Source organism: Brassica napus, chromosome A10, assembly GCF_020379485.1.
Source record: "Brassica napus cultivar Da-Ae chromosome A10, Da-Ae, whole genome shotgun sequence".
NCBI lineage: Eukaryota > Viridiplantae > Streptophyta > Magnoliopsida > Brassicales > Brassicaceae > Brassica > Brassica napus.
This window is the reverse complement of record NC_063443.1, coordinates 16,241,361-16,261,865: the sequence shown is the minus strand read 5'-3', so window position 1 is coordinate 16,261,865 and position 20,505 is coordinate 16,241,361. Positions and strand designations below refer to the sequence as shown.

At 37.5% G+C, this 20,505-nt stretch overlaps 6 protein-coding genes across 10 annotated transcripts; 3 read left to right on the top strand and 3 right to left on the bottom strand.

Annotated features, from left to right (window-relative positions):
- Nucleotides 1–3,107, bottom strand: LOC106372384 (protein EMSY-LIKE 3-like). 3 transcript variants are annotated; one of them, XM_013812587.3, is made up of 11 exons: nt 2,822–3,107; nt 2,320–2,438; nt 1,920–2,125; nt 1,728–1,837; nt 1,426–1,642; nt 1,183–1,347; nt 1,017–1,085; nt 656–892; nt 515–583; nt 324–424; nt 1–230 (listed from the first exon to the last, which is right to left on the bottom strand). In XM_013812587.3, exons 2-10 carry the CDS (start codon nt 2,345–2,347, stop codon nt 350–352), a joined length of 1,176 nt encoding a protein of 391 aa, XP_013668041.1. In that variant the 5' UTR covers nt 2,348–2,438; nt 2,822–3,107; the 3' UTR covers nt 1–230; nt 324–349. The 3 variants fall into 3 exon arrangements, with proteins under 3 accessions (XP_013668041.1, XP_022549302.1, XP_013668040.1); XM_022693581.2 differs by having other exon boundaries at nt 1–233; nt 323–424; nt 1,183–1,356; nt 2,822–3,105; XM_013812586.3 differs by having other exon boundaries at nt 1,183–1,356; nt 2,822–3,104.
- Nucleotides 3,108–3,234: 127 nt separating this feature from the next.
- On the top strand, nt 3,235–6,378 carry LOC106372383 (protein adenylyltransferase SelO). Its single transcript, XM_013812585.3, has 8 exons — nt 3,235–3,736; nt 4,202–4,311; nt 4,379–4,435; nt 4,530–4,829; nt 4,914–5,164; nt 5,249–5,555; nt 5,619–5,892; nt 5,972–6,378. The coding sequence occupies exons 1-8, from the start codon at nt 3,362–3,364 to the stop codon at nt 6,224–6,226; spliced, it is 1,929 nt and encodes a 642-aa protein (XP_013668039.2). The 5' UTR covers nt 3,235–3,361; the 3' UTR covers nt 6,227–6,378.
- Nucleotides 6,379–6,467: 89 nt separating this feature from the next.
- Nucleotides 6,468–8,707, bottom strand: LOC106372386 (5-formyltetrahydrofolate cyclo-ligase, mitochondrial). Of its 2 annotated transcripts, none has more exons than XM_022693582.2 (8): nt 8,395–8,707; nt 8,167–8,301; nt 7,526–7,690; nt 7,401–7,442; nt 7,280–7,325; nt 6,954–7,024; nt 6,741–6,867; nt 6,468–6,664 (listed from the first exon to the last, which is right to left on the bottom strand). In XM_022693582.2, exons 1-8 carry the CDS (start codon nt 8,627–8,629, stop codon nt 6,658–6,660), a joined length of 828 nt encoding a protein of 275 aa, XP_022549303.1. In that variant the 5' UTR covers nt 8,630–8,707; the 3' UTR covers nt 6,468–6,657. The 2 variants fall into 2 exon arrangements, with proteins under 2 accessions (XP_022549303.1, XP_013668042.1); XM_013812588.3 differs by having other exon boundaries at nt 7,526–7,672; nt 8,395–8,702.
- A 2,620-nt stretch (nt 8,708–11,327) lies between these two features.
- Nucleotides 11,328–15,449, top strand: LOC106372387 (ARMADILLO BTB ARABIDOPSIS PROTEIN 1). The gene is made up of 19 exons (XM_013812589.3): nt 11,328–11,728; nt 11,902–12,065; nt 12,147–12,319; nt 12,400–12,520; nt 12,599–12,673; nt 12,754–12,848; nt 12,934–13,009; nt 13,145–13,252; nt 13,418–13,546; nt 13,641–13,709; nt 13,787–13,846; nt 13,933–14,056; nt 14,137–14,276; nt 14,361–14,424; nt 14,513–14,592; nt 14,664–14,728; nt 14,809–14,926; nt 15,012–15,136; nt 15,236–15,449. The coding sequence occupies exons 1-19, from the start codon at nt 11,488–11,490 to the stop codon at nt 15,330–15,332; spliced, it is 2,124 nt and encodes a 707-aa protein (XP_013668043.1). The 5' UTR covers nt 11,328–11,487; the 3' UTR covers nt 15,333–15,449.
- Nucleotides 15,450–15,746: 297 nt separating this feature from the next.
- Nucleotides 15,747–17,382, top strand: LOC106372388 (protein slowmo homolog). 2 transcript variants are annotated; one of them, XM_013812590.3, is made up of 3 exons: nt 15,747–15,966; nt 16,500–16,794; nt 16,971–17,382. In XM_013812590.3, the coding sequence occupies exons 2-3, from the start codon at nt 16,507–16,509 to the stop codon at nt 17,232–17,234; spliced, it is 552 nt and encodes a 183-aa protein (XP_013668044.1). In that variant the 5' UTR covers nt 15,747–15,966; nt 16,500–16,506; the 3' UTR covers nt 17,235–17,382. The 2 variants fall into 2 exon arrangements, with proteins under 2 accessions (XP_013668044.1, XP_013668045.1); XM_013812591.3 differs by having other exon boundaries at nt 15,768–15,970.
- A 324-nt stretch (nt 17,383–17,706) lies between these two features.
- Nucleotides 17,707–18,980, bottom strand: LOC106370642 (probable WRKY transcription factor 75). Its single transcript, XM_013810639.3, has 2 exons — nt 18,586–18,980; nt 17,707–18,028 (listed from the first exon to the last, which is right to left on the bottom strand). Exons 1-2 carry the CDS (start codon nt 18,849–18,851, stop codon nt 17,851–17,853), a joined length of 444 nt encoding a protein of 147 aa, XP_013666093.1. The 5' UTR covers nt 18,852–18,980; the 3' UTR covers nt 17,707–17,850.
- Nucleotides 18,981–20,505: the final 1,525 nt, after the last annotated feature.

Genomic DNA, 20,505 nt, shown 5'->3' with positions numbered 1-20,505 from the left:
TACCATCTCTGAAACATTCTACATTTATATGAAAGTCTGATGAATTTTACAATGCTTAAGACCCTAATTTCCAAATCCAGTTATGTGGTAACACAAAGATCATTTATAAATCCTCTCCCTAAACAAAATACAGTTTCCTTATCCATACAAGTTTCTAAATCCCCCTCATCGATTCACATTGCCATAACCATCTACACCTTTTAGCAAGTCCAGTGTCCTGACTCCAACATCTGCTTTCAAGACAAAAAAAAATTGCAGCCACGTTATTACTTCAGTTCCCAACAGACAGCATGAATTTTAGAGCAGTAAGAAAGATGTGAAACCTGAGGAGACTTAGAACGGCCCCTTATCAAATATTACCGCTTTCCCCGTCTGACATTTCTTCAAGCCTTGCAATTGCATCCACAAGAGCTTGCTCATGATCCTACCATTTTTCCAAGTTAAGACTATATAGTCAGCTTTGCTTTCCATGATACTGTGACCACAATAACACATGAATGAAGATGGTTCTTACTCTTAGCACTCTCTTTGCCTTCTCTACCTCTGCTGGATTGGGGTTAACTGATCCAAAAACTTTTTCTACCTGTGACAAATATTTATCAGATTGATAACAATTGTCAACATTTATTCCCATTATTTAAAACTTGGATGATACCTCTTTTATTAGTGTATCAGTGTGGAGTAATTCGATATCCCCTAAAGCTTTATTCCCCATGCCATTCTGTGCTTTGTGTTGCTGTGTCTTCATGCTTCCCCTACCTCTACCAACGGTGTTGCCTGTAGGACCACCACGAGGCATGGCCTTTGCACTTCCACGGCCTTGCCCAGGATGTCCTCCTTTACGAGAAACCCCAGCATCCTCACCTTCCCATCTGATATCTCCCGGAGATATCTATGATATTATATAGAAAGAACAATAAGAATCCAAGAACCATCAAGATCATAAACAGATAGAATAAGACAACATTCCATGGTAACTCCCAATTATATGATTGCAAAACTGAAATTGTTATTACCTCTTTAAGATTTACCCATTCCCAAGTTTCATTCCCAGTGTTCATGTCATACACTAGAGCATGCCGCCCCTTATCAATGTTAAACAAAGGAAAAATAATATAATATCAGAAAATGGAGATTTGGCACTAAAACACTGTACATAGATATTAATGGAAGATAAGATACCTCAACGGCGTTGTAGTCAGTTATAACAGCTTCATAGAAATTGTTGTCCTCAGGCCACTTTGTCCATACCTTCTTTCCAATCAACGGGTCAAGTGATCCTGTTTCACCTGGTTCATGTCCTAATGCCCCAGGCTGGGGCCTTCCAGCAATGCTTGTAGCTGGGAACTGCATCGACTTCATCAAGTACCAATAATTAAAAAAAATTGAGATCAGCAGTCATCATAGTAACAAAAAATGACTTACTGTCTTTGGCTTCTTGGTCTTTGGACCTGGTGGAGGACCTCCTCTTCTTAGCGCAGACGACGATGGTTGCATCGATGGGTGCAGAGCAGGTGCCAACGAGGCGAATGGTTGTGATGTCTTTTGCTTCTTGCGTGATCCTGAAACAGCTGGACTCGGAGCAGTATCGTGAACCATCTGAGGAGCACCGGGCTGAAGGCTGTTCCCCTTTCTCCATTCCCTGACATGATTCAAATTAACCTCATTAGCTAGAAAGTTTTTTTTGGGGACTTATATTAGCAATTCATCACATATTAAAAACAGACCTTATTCGTCTGATCATTTCATCAGCATTAACTCTAGATAACAGCTCTCTGTGCTCCTCATCAGACACCCGAAGTTCTTTTCTGAGTTCAGTGATCAAACTTTCTTTCTCCTGAATAATTTTTAAAAAACTTAGATGGTTAAGTTACATAAGCATGGAGTTAGTAATGAAGAAGACAAGTAAAAACAAGTACCCAGGTAATAGCATCAGACTGAGCTTTAAAAGCACGGAGTATAGAGCTATAAGCTTCTTGCTCAATGAGATGAATTTGAGTTTCCATGTCATTGTGCATCCTTGATAAAGGCGCAGAATTGAGAACTGAAGGTCTGCCATTACCGGCAGGTCTCCCACTTCTTTGATATCTACTTTGATGTGATGGAGGTAGGTCATCATCCGTGCCTGAGTTCCCACAGGAAAACATAGTAAAAACCAGTTTCGAAAATCCAAATCAAACCCACTTTGAGAATGAATTATTCTAACTGATTAAACCAAGGAACACAATTACAGTAAAAAGAACATCCCATTGTTAACAGCAGAAAGAGAGACTTAAGACACTGCTACACTGAACATCTTAGAAGGAACACAAGACTCACCACTACTATCAGAAGGTCGGTAATCCATTTGTGTCTTTTCCAGATGGTGCTTCACAGGGGAAGCTAAGAAATCAAAACGTGGTACGAGGCCTGTCTAGTTGCACCAAAGACCTGTCTAGCTGCAAAACCAAGAAAAAAAGGAAACTTTTAACGGAGGAAGAAGCGAAAACACTCACTCTTCAACAGAACAAACGAAAACCTTCTCTTTTCAGTTCAAAGCTGAGAAAAAGTCAACCTCGCAAAAACGCAGTAACTCGTAGAAAAAACAATCTCACAGTACTAAAACTCGAGGTCAATAAACCGTTCCTCGGCACCTCCCAAAAATCAAAAAAAAAAAAGGTTGTTTCTAGCAAATTCTAATCATTAAAGAAAACGACTTTCAAGCTAAATCTTTTGAAAAGGATTAAACTTTAGTAAACCCCAATTGCCTACGCTAACTAGCTCTCTCTCAAGATGAACTCGAATTTCGTAGAAAAAAAATGCAAATTCAAAGAGAAAATACCTTTTTTCGTGACTGTTCTTTTGGATCATAGATTTGAGCAAAAGCAAACGACAAATCTGTAAAATCAGAAGATCGGAACAAAGGGCGGTTCCTGTAAGAAGTTTCCTCACGCCGGTTTCAATTTCGTCAAACAATATATCTCCCGGAAGCTGAAAGTACGCCGCGCAATTCAGAATCAGTAAACAAATCGTGAAGGATTTTCCGAGAAATCTATGAGCCGCGGACGTGAAACTACAAATATTTTGCCCTAATTTTTCCCCAGTTGATAGGTTGGTTTGAGTTACGCAAACGACGCCGTTTCACTTTCACTTCGTATCTCTTTTGGTTCTGTCTGAACCCCGGTTTACGTTGGTACGCTTTCATCATACCAACAGGCAACATGGATTATTTTGGCTACATAACACAGCAAAACAAACGACAAAAAGCAAGTGAACCGACATTGTGAAGCCGGTCGGAACCAGACAAAGCAAGAAAGGCGGTTCGGTCCCAAAAATTAAATTCAACGAAACCTGTAATAAAAAATGTAAACAGGAAGAAGAAATGTTGTTGCGTGTGTGTAGTAGTCCGTCGTCTTTCTTCAACCTCCGACCGCTTCATCTCTTCACTTCCTCTCCGAAGCTCCCCTTTGGTCGTCCCTCTCTCCGCCGAGAGTTTCGATTAATCCCTTCCCGATCCTCTTCTTCTTCTTCTTCCTTCCATCGGATGGAATCTCCTCCGGCTTCGTCTTCGTCTCAGACGCCGGTAACCGCTTCGGAAACCGATTCCTTAGCGAAGGATCTGCAGAATCAAAATCTGGGAGCTTCTGTTGATGAAGGCGGTGCTAAGATCAAACGGAAGCTCGAAGATTTTAACTGGGACCACTCCTTTGTTAAGGAGTTGCCTGGTGATCCCAGAAGCGATGTTACCTCGCGTGAGGTAAATCAAAGGATGAATCTTTTGTTATGTGGTTTAATCTGTAATCATCAAGTTCGTGTTTTTATCTAGTTTGTTGTTGAATGCTGAAGATTTAACTTTTATAGAATTTTCTTTGCATTTGTGTTGTTAGAGCATACTTGTTTACACGAAAATTGAATAATAACTCTCTTAGTATGTGATATTGGATTTTAATTGTTTATTTGTAATTATTGCGTGAGGTTGTGTTTTGATGTGGTTATGTGGTTTTATCTGTTGATGAGGAATCTTTTTATCATGTGGTTTGATCTGGAATCATCAAGTTGATATTTTTATCTGTTGGTTGAGTTCTAAAGATTATATTTTTGTAGATTTTTTTCTTGTGCTTATAAAGCTCATTTGAAGACTACTGAACTGATCATTGTTACATCTTGTTAAGTTAACTAACTTGGTCTTCTGGATTTTGATTGTTTATTGTAAAACTGGCAGGTGTTGCATGCTTGCTATTCAAAAGTTTCCCCATCAGTACCAGTAGACGATCCTCAGCTTGTAGCATGGTCTGACTCTGTTGCTGAGCTCTTGGAGTTAGATCCTAAAGAGTGAGTTTAATTCTCCACGTGTCACATTTGATCATTTCACGGTTTTAATATTCTGTTGGACTTTCAGATTTGAAAGACCAGACTTCCCTCTCCTACTCTCTGGTGCTAAACCTTTACCAGGATCGTACGTAATCCCAACCCTGATCTGATTTTAGGTTCAACCTTATTAAAATCCAAAGTTTCTAACCGCAGTTTATTGTGTGTTCATTTGTTTACAGAATGCCTTATGCACAGTGCTATGGAGGACACCAGTTTGGCATGTGGGCTGGGCAACTAGGCGATGGCCGTGCCATTACCCTCGGAGAAGTTTTGAACTCCAAAGGTGAAAGATGGGAGCTTCAGCTTAAAGGTGCGGGCAAGACTCCTTATAGCCGTTTCGCTGACGGGCTTGCGGTGCTGCGTAGTAGCATCAGGGAGTTCCTTTGCAGTGAGGCTATGCATTTTCTTGGTATCCCTACCACTCGTGCCCTTTGTCTCCTCACTACAGGTCAAGATGTCACTCGCGACATGTTCTATGAGTATGTCTAAAACCTTCCATACCCTGTCTAGCTTCTTGTTATGTTCCTAGGTGGTTTGACTTCTCCTTTTTTGTGCGTTTGTAGTGGCAATCCAAAGGAAGAGCCTGGCGCAATCGTTTGCAGGGTGTCTCAGTCGTTTCTCCGCTTCGGCTCATACCAAATACATGCTTCTAGAGGCGAAGAGGATCTTGAGATTGTTCGGAAGCTTGCAGACTACGCCATCAAACATCACTTCCCACATATAGAGAGCATGAACAGAAGCGACGACAGCTTATCTTTCATAACCGGCAAAGAAGATGATTCCGTTGTGGATCTAACCTCAAACAAGTATGCAGGTAAAAATCTCCTAACGAAGTATTCATCAAAATTGCTGCATGAGACACCATTTCAAACCACTGATGCTTTTTAAATTGTATTAGCATGGGTTGTTGAGATTGCGGAGCGTACAGCTACCTTAGTTGCAAGATGGCAAGGTGTAGGTTTCACCCATGGTGTGCTCAACACTGACAATATGAGCATTTTGGGTCAGACTATTGACTATGGTCCGTTTGGGTTCTTGGACGCTTTTGATCCGAGTTTCACCCCAAACACCACAGACCTCCCGGGGAGAAGATACTGTTTTGCAAACCAGCCTGACATCGGCTTGTGGAACATTGCTCAGTTTGCTAAGTCTCTTGCTGTTGCTGACCTGATAAATCAAAAGGAGGCAAATTACGCCATGGAGAGGTATAACTTTTCTTAGCGCTGTTCTTGATTCTGTTAAGTGGTTAATGAACTCGTGATTTTCAGGTACGGTGAGAAATTCATGGATGAGTATCAAGCCATAATGTCAAAGAAGCTTGGTCTTTCCAAGTATAACAAGGAGATCATTAGTAAACTTCTGAACAATATGGCTGTTGATAAAGTCGATTACACAAACTTCTTCCGGCTTCTTTCAAATGTTAAAGCAGACCCCAACACGCCTGAAGCTGAGTTGTTGAAGCCCTTGAAAGCTGCGCTCTTGGACATTGGCAAGGAAAGAAAAGAAGCTTGGATCAAATGGGTCCAAGCTTATATACAGGAGGTATCAAATTGTGTATATCTAAATCTTTCTAGCTGATGCAACTCTTTGTTTATGTGTTATGGATTTGAAATTGTAATAGGTGAGTGGTAGTGACACGTCAGATGAAGAAAGAAAAGCAAGGATGGATTCAGTGAACCCAAAGTACATTCTAAGGAACTATCTCTGCCAAAGCGCAATAGATGCAGCTGAACAAGGCGACTTCTCAGAGGTCAACAACTTGATCCGTCTCATGAAGAATCCTTATGAGGATCAGCCAGGGATGGAGAAGTATGCTCGGTTGCCTCCAGCTTGGGCTTATAGGCCAGGCGTCTGCATGCTTTCTTGCTCCTCCTAGTTCTCCTTTCCTACTTTTGTTTTTCCTTTGTAGAAAGGGAGAGGAAAACTTAAACACTCTTATATGTGTATGGTTGTAATGCATTACATTGACAAGAAAGCTTGGGTATTTTCAGTATTTTTGTTTTACGTTTGAATAAAGATTTGAGTACATATCAGTATCCATGACACATAGCTCAGAAAGAGGACCTGATCCATGTGACAAACAAGAACTAGCCTCTTAGTTAGTTTTGACTCTGAAGTGTTGAATCCATTTAGCATTGGCTATCGTTTCATATCTCATTATTCAAGAACATTCGAAACGAGTATAGTACAAACATTAACTGGGCAATGTTAGATACAGATGCTGAATTGTCAAAATCCAAAATGCAACCTTCAAGCGCCAACAAACAAAGTGATCTGAGCTTCGTCTCCAAACACAAGCTCCTGAGCTCACATTCTAGGCACAGAGAGAATCATACAATACTAGTCAAAGCAAGATCTCATGGAAAGCTTAAAACATTTTTGTGGCATACCTCTCGATAGCACGAGGACTAATGGGAACCACACCAGAAGGTGTCACAAGGGCATCGATCAGAACATCATTAGGTGTTACAGGAATACTACCGTCCTCAAGAATCTGAGGTGAGTATGACAATGCAACTGCAATAGGAAAAGAACAACAACCACTGGTGATTTAGCTTATCTCTCTTTCGAAAACATTCTGTAATATCAATTTGATTTTCTACCCTTGAGTGGATTGCTCCATCCCTTCTCCTTTGCACGGTCCTGGTATCTCTTCAAGAAAGTGTCGTAGTAGCTTTTTTTCCCAGATTCATTATCCATATAAAATAAGTTATGTTAGATCATGAAAAACAAACAAAAGCATTCCTAACTGATGAAAAGATTTTGTGTTTTGAGAAAAGGTAAGAGAAGAACTGAAAACTCAGACATATCTCTTCAGAGTCTTAACATTTTCATGTTATTAGCTTTGAGAAATGGAAATGTGATAAGACTTATATAAGAATCTATAGCACTATGATGAAAAGACAACTTGAAGTCGATGCAAACTTACCCACCCCCGCGGCCTAAACGTCGCCCACATCTATCAAACGCAAGTCCTGACCACAAGGATTCGGAATAAAAGTTGATTAGATACAGAGATTAAGGGGAACAAAAACATGGAAACTCTATACCTGGCAAGATGAATAGATCGACCGGTTCCTCTGCTTGTAACACTATCCATAGAAAAAAAACAAAGTGTCATTTCTAGCCGGTGATATAATACTTATAATATGAAGCTTATATGGGTTATTATTACCATCTTCGCGCTCATTCCCTTGAGCATCAACAGGAGCTGGTTCCAAAATGTTCATAGAGTTTGCAATGAGGTCATCCATATGAGAGATGTGCAGCATACGCATGTTACTGTTCTTATCCTCTACCCAAGGGACATATAGCTTTTTCTCTGCCATTGTATTTGGATCTAAATAAGGATGAAGAAATGCAGAGGAAAAAGAAAAACAAAGAGCACATACAAAACCAAACTTTGAGAAAGAAAAGTGCCTAGATTAATACAGAGAGAAATCAATGTGTTGGTAAAGATGACAGTACAACAAGTCTTGACAGATTGCATCCCTAAGGTTACTTTTAACGTTTACTGATCTTCCTGTGATAGGGATACGATCAAAATGTATTGAGGAGACTAAGATACTTGCAGTGAGAGTCGTAACCAATAACACAAAGAAATGCAATTTCATTTGTCCTAGTAGTAAGGCACATGCCATTAAACCAAACACTAGTCGCAAATGGTCACTGAAGTGTAAAGGGTTTTCCTTTTTTTTTTTTTCAAATGTGACCGGTACAAATGAGAGCTCAAAGTACTTGTTAATGTCACGACAATGATGTTCTAAATAGCCCTAACAAAAAGGGAGGAACGAGAGGTAGTAGTAGTAGTAGTACCAGGTTGTTGCAGAATCTTAGACAGGATTTTGGAAGTGTCAACTTCATTGAGAGACTTGCAGCTAATGTAAGCACACAATCCCCGACATGATTTGAACCAAGGAGCTTCGAGAACAGTGTTTTGAATGGCATCATCTAAAAAACCAATCAAGATAACCGGAGATTACTACATATATGTTTCCAATATTAAAAAGGAGACGAGAGAGAGAGAGAGAAAAAAGATCGAACCTTGTTGGAGTCGGAGAGAAGGGTCCATGCCTTTTAGGGATTTGCGGACAGTGGAACGCACAATCTTTTTCTGCTTGAAAATGGAATCGAGCTCCTCTTGACTTTTGCTGGTGCTGGTGCTCATGGCGACGACGGATCTAGTGGTTGCCGGTTGTAATCTGGACACGGGTCGGGTCAAGATCCTAGGGAAGAAGAAGATTGATGTCGTGATACAAAAGACGCGAGCTCCAATCATTACAATACGTTTTTTCTATTCAAAAGAAATGACACTCATAAAATCTACTATACGCATCATCTTGCTTATTGTCTGTCCATTTCCTAAGGTTTATTGATGTCACACAACATACATACTTTACAACCTGTTCAGTAAAATTCAAAAATCATCTTCCTGCACTCTCAGTAACACATGAGTGTAAATAGGTATTACTAATTCCCAGTTCAGTCTTAGAGATGCATGCATGTGCAATCTCAACATGAGCATTTTGGTTAGAAAGATCCTAAAATACATTGGAAATAACAAGAGTGATCAGTGTGAATTCTTTGTTAAAGCTCTCTCTCTAGTGTTGTTCCTACAATCATACGTTGTGAGAATTAAGGCAAGTTAATGATTTATAATCTAATTTTGTCTAGAGAATAATTTTAAGAAGTTTAAACTACATACAATAAAAATGATAACTAAAAAATTTCTTTTTTTGTTTTAAAGTATAAAATAATATACATAAATTTTTATTCTCAACAGCCCCATAGAAAAACTTCTTATATGGACACTATGAAATTATGGTTTGGTGTTACTGTGGTTGGTTATGGATACAAATTATGCACTTGTTGTAAGTGAACCATTCAATCTTGTTTAATGCTTTGATGAGAATTGTCGGCCTAATTTGCAGCACTCGGTTTGTTTTCATAATATTTACATGGGTGTAAGAGTTTTCTTTTTGGGATAAATTCTAGATTGACTCTTGACAATAGCATTCCATTCGAGACTGATGGAGATCTCACCTCGTTTTGTCTTGTGTAACATGATTGTGAATAACATTAATGATTACGTAACTCATGCATATTTCGATCATGCTATTCTCCATGATCAAATTCACAATGCTGCTATTGATTAAGCAAATAATTATAATTGGTTTAATCTCAAACGAAAAACTATTATACAAGAGAAAATTCCAATAATATAATTATTTCTCTCTTTTATGTAATCGTGTGTATGATGGGCTGGAATACCATGACATGTTGTGTCAACTTCAAAAAATGTACAAAATAGACACTTTTGACAATATACACAAAATGAAACATTTGAGTTATTATTTAACTTTCTTTACATACAACACATGTTGTTTCGCCTTGAAACAACAAAAAAACATGATCGAGAACACTATCAGCCATCCAATCCAACCAGTTTGATATTAAGCTATGAATACGAAGATCCCCGTACAAAGACATTTGTGCCTATGAAGGATGAACCAAGTTGTTTTGTGTTGAATTCGTCACCAGATCCTGAATTCAACAAGCGTCCACTGCTTATGAGGTATCATGTCTCTCATCACCTATGTAGTTGGGTTGGCCAAGACAAAAGAGATTTGCTTTGTAGCTAAAGGAAAAATCAGTCTCATCATGGGTGGCCATGTAGCTAAGGCGACATTTCGGAAACTTTCGATTCTTAAATTGTCAACAAGATTGGAAGTTGGAGGGATTGTCGGTTACTCGTTGGTTTCGAGTTGTGTCCTCAGCTTTGAAGGAGACGAGGAGTTGCTCGCGGAGCTTCTTCGGCATGGGTGATAATGATGAGAGTCTTAGTATTGTGTTTGTTTGTTGGAACTTAGATTTTTGTGTTTATGACTGTTAAACTCTGTCTGATATGTACGCACTTGTTTGCTTGTGAAAATGATAGTAAAAAAAAAATTAAAACAAAAACAAATATCATGAAAAAATGTTAGAAAACGGATATAGTTATACCTGATAATTGTTGATTCCTTCAACTTCAACCTGTAATTTTCAAAGAAATATGTCGTCGCAGAGAGGGATGAATATTACCAGTCAAACCAGCGTTTAAGATAACTGTCGTATATGAAAATATGTGAAAATCAGTCTTTCAAAAATATAGATGCGTTTGTTTTGCAAAGAAGCTTTTCTATTTTTATTTACACTTTCTCTCTTATTTTTTTTCATTAATTTATTGGTTGAAAAACTGTCGAGAGATCATTACTAAACAAGCTTTTAGTCTCCTTGTAAAGATGATTACACTTTTATAGTTCACATGAATAAAGTATTTTACCTTAAAAAACCGAGTCAAACTAAATTTAAAATAGTTAATATACAATTTATCTATATACATAATTGATTTTTTTTTTTGTTCCCACTCCATCAAATTATTTATAAAAACTTAACACATTAATACAATTATTCTATAAAAATTAGATTTTCTTACACCTCTCTTAATTTTACAATCTGGACCACTTATATCAGCACAATATTCAATATCTCATAAATATATATATATATATATAATTAATAATACATCTAAACTAACTAATTTTTAACTTAAATTTTCCATAAAAACAATTTAGTAAAAAAATAATAATATAGCATATAAAAGTTAAAGAATCAATTAAAATTAAAAGATATTTACTATTTGATTTCATATTTTATCAAATCAAATCAAGGCCACATAAAGTAAATTCACTCAGTCATCAAAATTAGAGAAATTATTAAATTTTCTTTTTTGAAAATTACGTTCAAAGATTAATATATAATTAAAACATATATTTTAGAATAATTAAACGGAGTCAATGTATAAAATAAAAAAATGAATAAAGTATAAAAATAAACTATAAATCCATAGAAGAAAAATCTACTAAATAATATTTTTGAATCTAAATTACTCAATAAAAATGGCCAAAGTCCAAAAAAACTCATTTCCCTCTCGCGGGAGTATTTTTGGCTCCAATCACTTTTTTTTCACAAAAGACCGCCTCCTCCAACTTCTCGGTGCTAATAAACCCAAACGGATCTCCAAAATGAAAATCCTTCAAACTCCACAGCTCAAATCCACCGTCCAATCTTCTACCCATTCTTCTCCCCCCCACAGCGATGGAGAGTCAACAGAAGCGCCAGCGAACAACACGCCTCGCCGGAAGAAACTTGAGGCGAAAGCTGTCCCGGGAGACAGACGCGTCGTCGTCGATAGTCATGCAGATTACGGAGGTCGTAGACGAAGAAGCAGATCTCGTCGTCGCGATCCGCCGCCACGTCGAGGTTTTGAACTCCAGCTTCTCAGATCGCGAAGCTGTCAAAGAAGCTGCTGCTGCTATCTCCTCTCTCGCTAAAATCGGTACACTAGTCTCCGCGATTATGTTGAAATGTCTAGTCCTTAGTTTCCGAACGGCTTTGGATTGCTCAATCTCGTGTTAGATCTGATTGAATCGATACAGATTTTGAATTCCACTTGTCAATCGATTTGTGATTCTTTGGGATCAGTTTTATATTCTGTATCTGTTTGTATAGATGAAAACGTGGAGATGATGGTGGAGAATGGAGTCATCCCTGCTTTGGTTAGATATCTAGAATCACCGTGGTCTTTGGCGATTAATCCAAACGTTCCCAAGTCTTGTGATCATAAGCTGGAGAAAGACTGTGCTGTTTCCCTTGGACTTATTGCTGCTATTCAGGTAACTCAATCTTTCAACTGTGGATGAGAAGTTGTGAATCTCAGTTTCTGTTTATTAATGTTAGTTTTATTTGTTACATAGCCTGGTTACCAGCAGCTCATTGTGGATGCTGGGGCCATAGTTCCCACTGTGAAGTTGTTGAAGAGACGAGGGGTTTGTCTTGGGTGCATGGAAGCTAACGCTGTTATTAGGAGAGCTGCTGATATCATCACTAATATTGCTCATGACAATCCAAGGATTAAAACAAATATAAGGTATTGTTTGTTGTTTGATGATCATTATAGGTTTTGGTCATGCCTATGCTTACACCTTTTGTAAAACTTTTTTTTTTCAGGGTTGAAGGTGGCATTCCACCACTTGTTGAGCTTTTAAATTTTCCGGATGTCAAAGTCCAGAGGGCTGCTGCAGGGGCCTTGCGAACAGTTTCATTTAGAAATGATGATAACAAGAACCAAGTATGTTTTGATGTGATGATGCTTTCTTTTGTTTGATATGAGAGGCTTGATTCTTACATTAAAAGCAAAATTGTGTAGATTGTGGAGTTGAATGCTTTGCCCACGCTTGTATTGATGCTTCAGTCAGAAGATCCTTCTATGCATGGCGAAGCGGTAGGTTCTTACCTTGCTTTAGATGGCTGCAGTTGGTTCGCTTTGTTTCTACTAATATAGACTATGGATTTTTTTTTCAGATTGGGGCAATTGGAAATCTTGTCCACTCATCTCCTGACATCAAGAAAGACGTTATCCGTGCTGGTGCCTTACAACCAGTGATCAGTTTACTTAGGTATGCTTTTTATTGTTTTTCTACTTAGACATTTGCTTCTGAAATTTTTGTAATATGTTTAGTAACTTTTTGCTATCTGCTACAGCTCCACTTGTTTAGAGACACAGAGAGAAGCAGCATTACTAATAGGTCAATTTGCTTCGCCTGATTCAGATTGCAAGGTATGAGCTAGTCTCTTTCATCGCATGCTGTAGTAATAATCTTAACATATGCATGCTGTAGTAATAATCTTAACATATGCTCAATCAAACTCAGGAGAGAACTTATTAAACATAGCTGGCAAAATGATAATGCAGGTGCACATTGCCCAGAGAGGTGCCATTACACCATTGATTAAGATGCTTGAGTCATCAGATGAGCAGGTCATGGAAATGTCAGCTTTTGCTCTTGGTCGTTTGGCTCAGGTACTTATCTTTTTGAATTAGCATGTGAATGTTTTCGTTGCTTCTGGAATCTGGTTCGTTATCAATGATTGTTAAATCATACCTTTTATGTGATAAAAATAGTAATCCTAAATTTGCTTGGTACATATCTTAATACGCCGGTATATTCTCAATGCAATGTTGCAGGACACACACAATCAAGCTGGCATTGGACAAAGAGGAGGCATCATCTCACTACTAAATCTTCTTGATGTGAATACTGGATCTGTGCAACACAACGCTGCATTTGCTTTGTATGGCCTTGCAGATAACGAGGTAAACTAAGTTCACAGTGAATAATTTTGAAACAGCTATGTCTTTTAGTAACTATACATACCATTGAGTACCTAAACAAGATTTTTGTAAACAGGAAAATCTAGCAGACTTCATTAAGGCTGGAGGTATTCAAAGGCTTCAAGATGACAACTTCACTGTTCAAGTATGCTTTTGACTGCTTATGTTGCAAAACCAATCTATAACATTTCCAAATTCTGATTTATATTCTTCTGTCTGCAGCCGACTAGGGATTGTGTTGTGAGGACACTGAAGAGGCTAGAGAACAAGGTTCATGGACCTGTGAGTATCTATTTCTGTTAGACCTACTGGTTCTTATTTAAGTATGGCTTTGGTTTTAGACCCCTGATGTCAAACCCTTCTTTCAGGTACTGAACCAATTATTATATCTGATGAGAACCACTGAGAAGCCTATACAAATGCGAATTGCTTTGGCTCTTGCACATCTTTGTGACCCTAAAGATGGAAAATTAATTTTCATTGATAACAACGGTGAGAATCTCATTTTTCAGAATTTATATATTTCTGTTGGGTTTTACTGTTTCTGATCAATATACGTATTACTAATGTAGGAGTAGAGTTTCTGTTGGAGCTTCTATACTTGTCAGGCATGAAACAGCAGAAATATAGTTCAAGGGCTTTATTTGAATTAGCTAGAAAAGCTACTTCCTTTGCGCCAGAGGACTCAGCTCCTTCCTCACCCACCCAACGGGTAAGAAAACTTCATTTTTTTTTTCAAGTTTAAAAACTACTTGTGATTTGTGGTCTTGACTTGTGATTGATTGTATTACTGAAGGTTTTTTTGGGTGCGGAGTTCGTGAACAACCCTACTTTGTCCGATGTCACATTCCTAGTCGATGGTACAACATTTAATCCCATTCTATGTTTCTGTTAATTCTACCTGCGGATAACACTTTCTAATTGAATGTTTCCATGGCGTATTATCAGGTAAACAATTCTATGCTCACAAGATTTGCTTGGTAGCTTCCTCTGATATATTCCGTGCAATGTTTGACGGCCTTTACAAGGTAAGCCTCTGAATAAATGATTTGCATCATATATATAGAAATCACTCAACTAACTTGAGAATTGGTTTTAGGAACGGAACGCCCAAAACGTGGAGATTCCAAATATAACATGGGAAGTGTTTGAGCTTATGATGAGGTAAAGTTCTATAAAATCAAACATTTGAATATTACCAAACTTGAGATAAAGAATCTTAGCATGAAACACAAAATGTGCAGATTCATATACACAGGAAGAATTGACATCACCAAACATTTGGCTCAAGAGCTGCTTGTTGCAGCTGATCAGTATCTTATCGAAGGCCTCAAGCGCCTTTGTGAGTACACAATCGCACAGGTATATATATAAGCAAAACCCTAAGGTCTTATTCTTTTGCAAGTTAGAGCGACTACTAAATGGAGTTTACCAAATGTTGGTGCAGGACATCTGTGTGGATAACATACCGTTAATGTATGACTTAGCTGATACATTCAACGCTTCAGCCTTAAGACGAGCATGTACTCTCTTCGTTCTTGAGCATTACACTAAGCTCAGCTCTGAAACATGGTATGCCATCAAATTCATTATAATTTTGTTTTGGAAGTTCTAGCTTTGGTCCCCTTTTATAACTCAAATAATGTTTAATTTTATTCTTCTGTAACGCAGGTTTCCCATGTTTATCAAGAAAATTATACCTGAAATCCGGACATACATCACAGATATTCTCACACGGCCAGTCCAAGCTAGCTCAACCGTTGTATAAAACATTTATAACTAGATTACTTTTATTTTGGTTAGATAACCAGATTGTATCCTTGTTACTGCCGATTTGCTCAACTCAGTAATATCAAGAGGCCCTGGAAGTTAGATTTTTCTGTAATTGTTAAGTACAAGTTACTTCCACAAATGGCCCAGAAAATTAGACCAACTAAACAAGTGTAGTGTCAACTGATTCAGTTCTAGCAAAAGTATTGTAAGCTTCTGAATGTCTTGAAAGCATCGTTTTTGAGAATCTTTTTTGTTACTAAAGAAAGGTATTCTAGTCTTGTGAAATAATTTGTTCCGAAAACAAAACACTAACACACATTAGACATCCATGCTTTGCATAATCTTTCTTTTGCTCAACAGTCAACACTATCAAAAGTCAAAGTCCATCATCGGAGTTTTTGGACAGGCTTTTTTAAAGACCCATTACAGCTGACGAGAGAAAACCATTGTGGTTTGTAAACACACAAGCCGCAAGTCTCTCTCGATCACTGCCATTGCTTTGTTTCCTTTCCTCTCGTCACGTTCTCCATTTTTGGGAAATATTCCAAGATCTTGAATTGCCTACCTCTTTCTTTTCCCAATTTTACAATCTCACTATCACCAATCGATTAGCATCTGAGTCAAAAACTGTAAGTACGTTTCTTCCTTCATCTGTTTCCTTGAAATTTTTGTTCCCGGAAACTGCCACTATTGCTTGTTACTTTCAAAACTGCGCTTTGATATTTAGAGTTCTTTCGCCGATGTTGAAGATCATAGCTGAAGTCTGTGATTCGATCGTCGTATCTGCGAAATCAATGTTTTAAAAATTCTCCAATTCATTCATCTTTGCTCGCTGAAAGCTTATTTAAGCTAAAAAATCAATCTTTCATGAACCAAACTGTGTTTGGTTTGATCTAGGTGGAAGCTACTATAATAAAGTGAAAACCTTTTTATTTCTTTTAATATAAAAGAATCTCTCGCCCACGATTCGTTGTATTCAGATTCGGATCTTCGTTCTGTTTATATCAGCTAGATCATCTTGTTTACGTTACATCTCTTGTTTGAAACTTGTATGCAAAAACATTCATGATCTTCCGTTTGATTTGGTTTTTGGTTAATCATGTCACGTTCCTCTGCGTATTCATACTTTTAACTTATGTACTATTTTTTTTTTTTTTTGTAGATTCTTGATGGTGAAAGCATATAGACAAGAGCATGTCTACAAGCACCCGTGGGAGCGGGTCAGTGCCGCTTCGTGGAGGAAGTTTGCAGACCCTGAGAACAAACGCATCCTTTCTCATATCCTCGAAGTCGACACCTTGAACCGCAAGCTTGACACTGACACTGGGAAACTCCACACCACTCGTGCCCTCACCATCCACGCTCCTGGACCTTGGTTCCTTCACCGGATCGTGGGTCAGGACATCTGCCACTGCGTTGAATCAACTGTTGTGGATGGCAAATCACGTTCTATGCAGGTACATCATCAGCTTCTTCCACAAAGTTTTGTAATTTTTTGTAGATGAGGAGGAAAGCTTGATTGGGATGAAGCATTTATTAGTAGTTTACAACCATAGAGGAGTGTTTTAGGTTAGCTTATCATAGCATTTGACATGGTAAACGTCTAACTATTTCGTAACGAATTCTAATTCAGCTCATAACAAAGAACACTAGTCTCCAGAAGTTCATTGAAGTGGAGGAGAGGATAAGGTATGATCCTCATCCAGAGAATCCATCGGCATGGACGGTTTGTAGCCAGGAGACAAGCATTCGGATCAAACCCTTGTCGGCTCTGGCCTCAATGGCTGAGAAAGTTGAGCAGAAGTGCGCTGAGAAGTTCATGCAGAATAGCGCGAAAGGGCGAGAGGTTATGGAGAGGATTTGTAGGTATATGGAAGCAGAATCAGCTCGTGTCTAAAAGATCCAAACAAGAAGGAAACACTCAACAGATTTACTACAGTATCTTGTTTTTTGAATGTTTTGTGGTAATTCAAGACTGTGTGTTGGTGTCATGGTAATAATAAATCCATGACAGTTAAAATCAAGCTTCTGTTTTTTTTTCTCCAGCTACGTACTTCTCTTGTTTGTGTTAGCAACTCGATGTTTAGCTGAGGAGCTTTCTGTCCAATTTTGACTCCAATTCCAAATCGATGCATTAGAATTCTAGTGGTTGTACCTGATCCGGTCCGGTCTGACCGGATATGATGTTACAAACAAAAACATGTATCCAGAGAAGAAGGGAATTGGGGTAAGGCTAGCTAAATTGCATGTCTGACTAGGGTTTATCACATTTTCACTCTCCAACAAACTCAAATTTTCATATCTTGCTTACAAGGTATTTAGAGACTATGAAATGTCTAGGGACTAAGTATTATTTATAAGTCAATAAGTTTGTTAAAATTATTGGGATACAATCTCCAAATTGACCATTGTTTTTTTTCCAACATACATAAAATTGTAATGTTATACTTTTTATTTTTATAATTCACAACATGGGCTTCTCAGAAGGATACGCTCCAAAGTTATAAAATGTATTAAAAAGAAGAGTAGATTTGCATTTGGGTGAGAATATGTTCGAAATTTTCTGTAGATTTTTCGATGGGATGCGAGTGGACTCCTTCGTAGGTCGTGACTACAACTTCTTGGTCCGATGTTAATCTTTGCACTTGCTTCTTTACATTGCATCCTCCATGTGTGCACCTATAGTAACTCCTGCACATTTATATTTAAGCCATTATTAAAAAGAAAAAAATATTGTTCTCATTTCCACTTTTAAGATCATTTTCACCAACACTTACATTGGCATGGTTTTTAGATGGACTAGAACATAACGATTTAATCTATATGCAGATTAGTTAGCATCAATCTAGACTCGATGTGAATGATATGTACATATATTGATCACCGAGTTATTTACAAGAGCAAGTGGTCATCAAACTTGTTTCCAAATGCACATTTTAGTTATATGATTTTCACCAAAATACATCTTAATCATTGATTTTCACAGGAAATATAAAAGAAAAAATAGATCATTAATCTAGCTCTAGAACTAAGCAAATCATATGTGCAAACTTGTTACAATCAATCTAGACTCGATCTTGGTTCGAGATTGGCCTAAGCATATGCTGTACAGTATTAGAGACAAGGTCCCATCTAACTTAACATACAGCACTACAGTGTAACTCTTGTCTCTTTCTATATCTAATAATAATATAAGAAAAAGAGAGGAATAACAAAGCTAGTAAATTAAGGGCGGAATGAATACGAACCTAGGGAACTTGTTGTTCTTGACAGCTTTTTGGCCATATTTTCTCCAACGATAGCCATCATCAAGAATATCAACTTGGCTCCTTGTCTGAAACGCAAACTTTTGTTTCTTTCCCTTCTTCTTTTTCAACTCCTTGCTTCTGGAGGAACCTTCTCTAACTTTTGAGGCTTCTTCTCTGCCTTGTTCTAACTCTGACTTAGAAAGGCTTTGATGTGGTTTCAACGACAGAAACGGAGCATACAACGATCCATCATCATATCCTTCCATGTTCCCAATTAACTCTGGAATCTTATAAAAATACAAAGAGCGATCGACCTGACTTTTTTTTTAAGAAGAAGATTCTTTTGATTTGTTTGTTTGTTTGTAATTATAGGTTGCGAGATATTTTGTGAAGGAAAATATTATACTTTAGTCTATATTTTATAGACATTTATTCCTCGTGTTGGAGCAGACTGCGAAGTCAAAGACGAAGAGGCGGCCCGATGATAATAGTAAAAGCAGAACTATAAGGGGCAGTGTCGTAGACGACACGTAAGAACTAAGCATTTACATAAATTTATTAATCATTAACCCATTAATCCAAAGATATTCTTATACATCTAAAGACAATTAAATCAAGAAATAAGAAGACTATTATTTCCAAGGATTGTAGTTAACTGAATATAGCTCAAGAGTATATATGCATGCATAACCTAAATACAAGAACATTTATGGTATTTGAGAGTGCCTTTAATAAAAATATATCTCACTAGTTATTGCATAAGGTAGGAAAGGCTTGTTAGTAGTATCCGACGTAAGAATCAATCAAATGCTTTTCAATATTTTGTAAAGTAGATATTAAAAACGATGCATGCACGTACGAACATGGAATTGTCACTAATGTGTTGTGCAAGATCATTACTAACGAACGAGACTCGTCGATTTTATCTCTAATGACGTGATATTTCAAGTTTTTTTCTTTTGTTAAACGTCATATGGGTTTAAGTTTTTCTATATCTCGAAAGTAAATAAGTCATGTTACTTATTATCCGTATATATAATAACAATATACTGTGATCAATGAATTGATTAGTCTCCTATGTTTGAATTCATATATAAACCTTGCCAATAATAATTGATAAACTGGTCTTTTTCGGATTTTTGAATATAGGAAACCAATGGACAATGGATATAATATAACTTGTGACGTGTGTTATTACGTTTCTTGGTTTAGTTGTCAAGATGAAGAAAGTCAATAATAATCCATGGTTTGTTTTTTCGACGTCGGTATTCAGACTTGAATTATTTTTTTGGTAGGAGAAGAGCATTTTTACTTTGGCGCAGACGTGGTTGATAATCCTTATCCGAGGTTGAACTTTGAGACCATTTTACCAGCTAATTATGAATTCATCTCACATAAGAAAAAACTAAAGTAGCTCACCGTTTGCTGTTGCTAGTCCATGCTTGCTTGACCATTCAAAGTGCATAGGAAAAAGAAAAAGAGGGATAATTATTAACTATTAAGAGTGGTCGATGTTTGAATATTATAGAAGTAACAAGAAAATTCTTTGAAGACGCACGTGTTCCTTTTACAGTTCCATTTTCGTATAAAGATTATCCCCTAGCAGCCTCCATGTATTTTTGGAAAGTAGTACAATATCATATATTTTTTAATATTAAAAACAACAGAATAGGCCTGTTATGTGGGCTAGCAGATGCTGTTGGGTTTAAGAAGTAGAAGAATAAAGATTAGGCCTAAAGGAACAAGGGCTTGGCTAGTCGGTTGTATTCTAAAGCAGTGGCCAGTGGGTGATAATCAATAAGAGAGGAGAAGGGAAGTGGTGTTAGAAAGAAAGATGTCAAGGTTTGTGACAACTGACAAATAACATATTAAAATTGGTAAAATAGTATGGTATGGTGTGGGAGCTAGGCTACATGGACT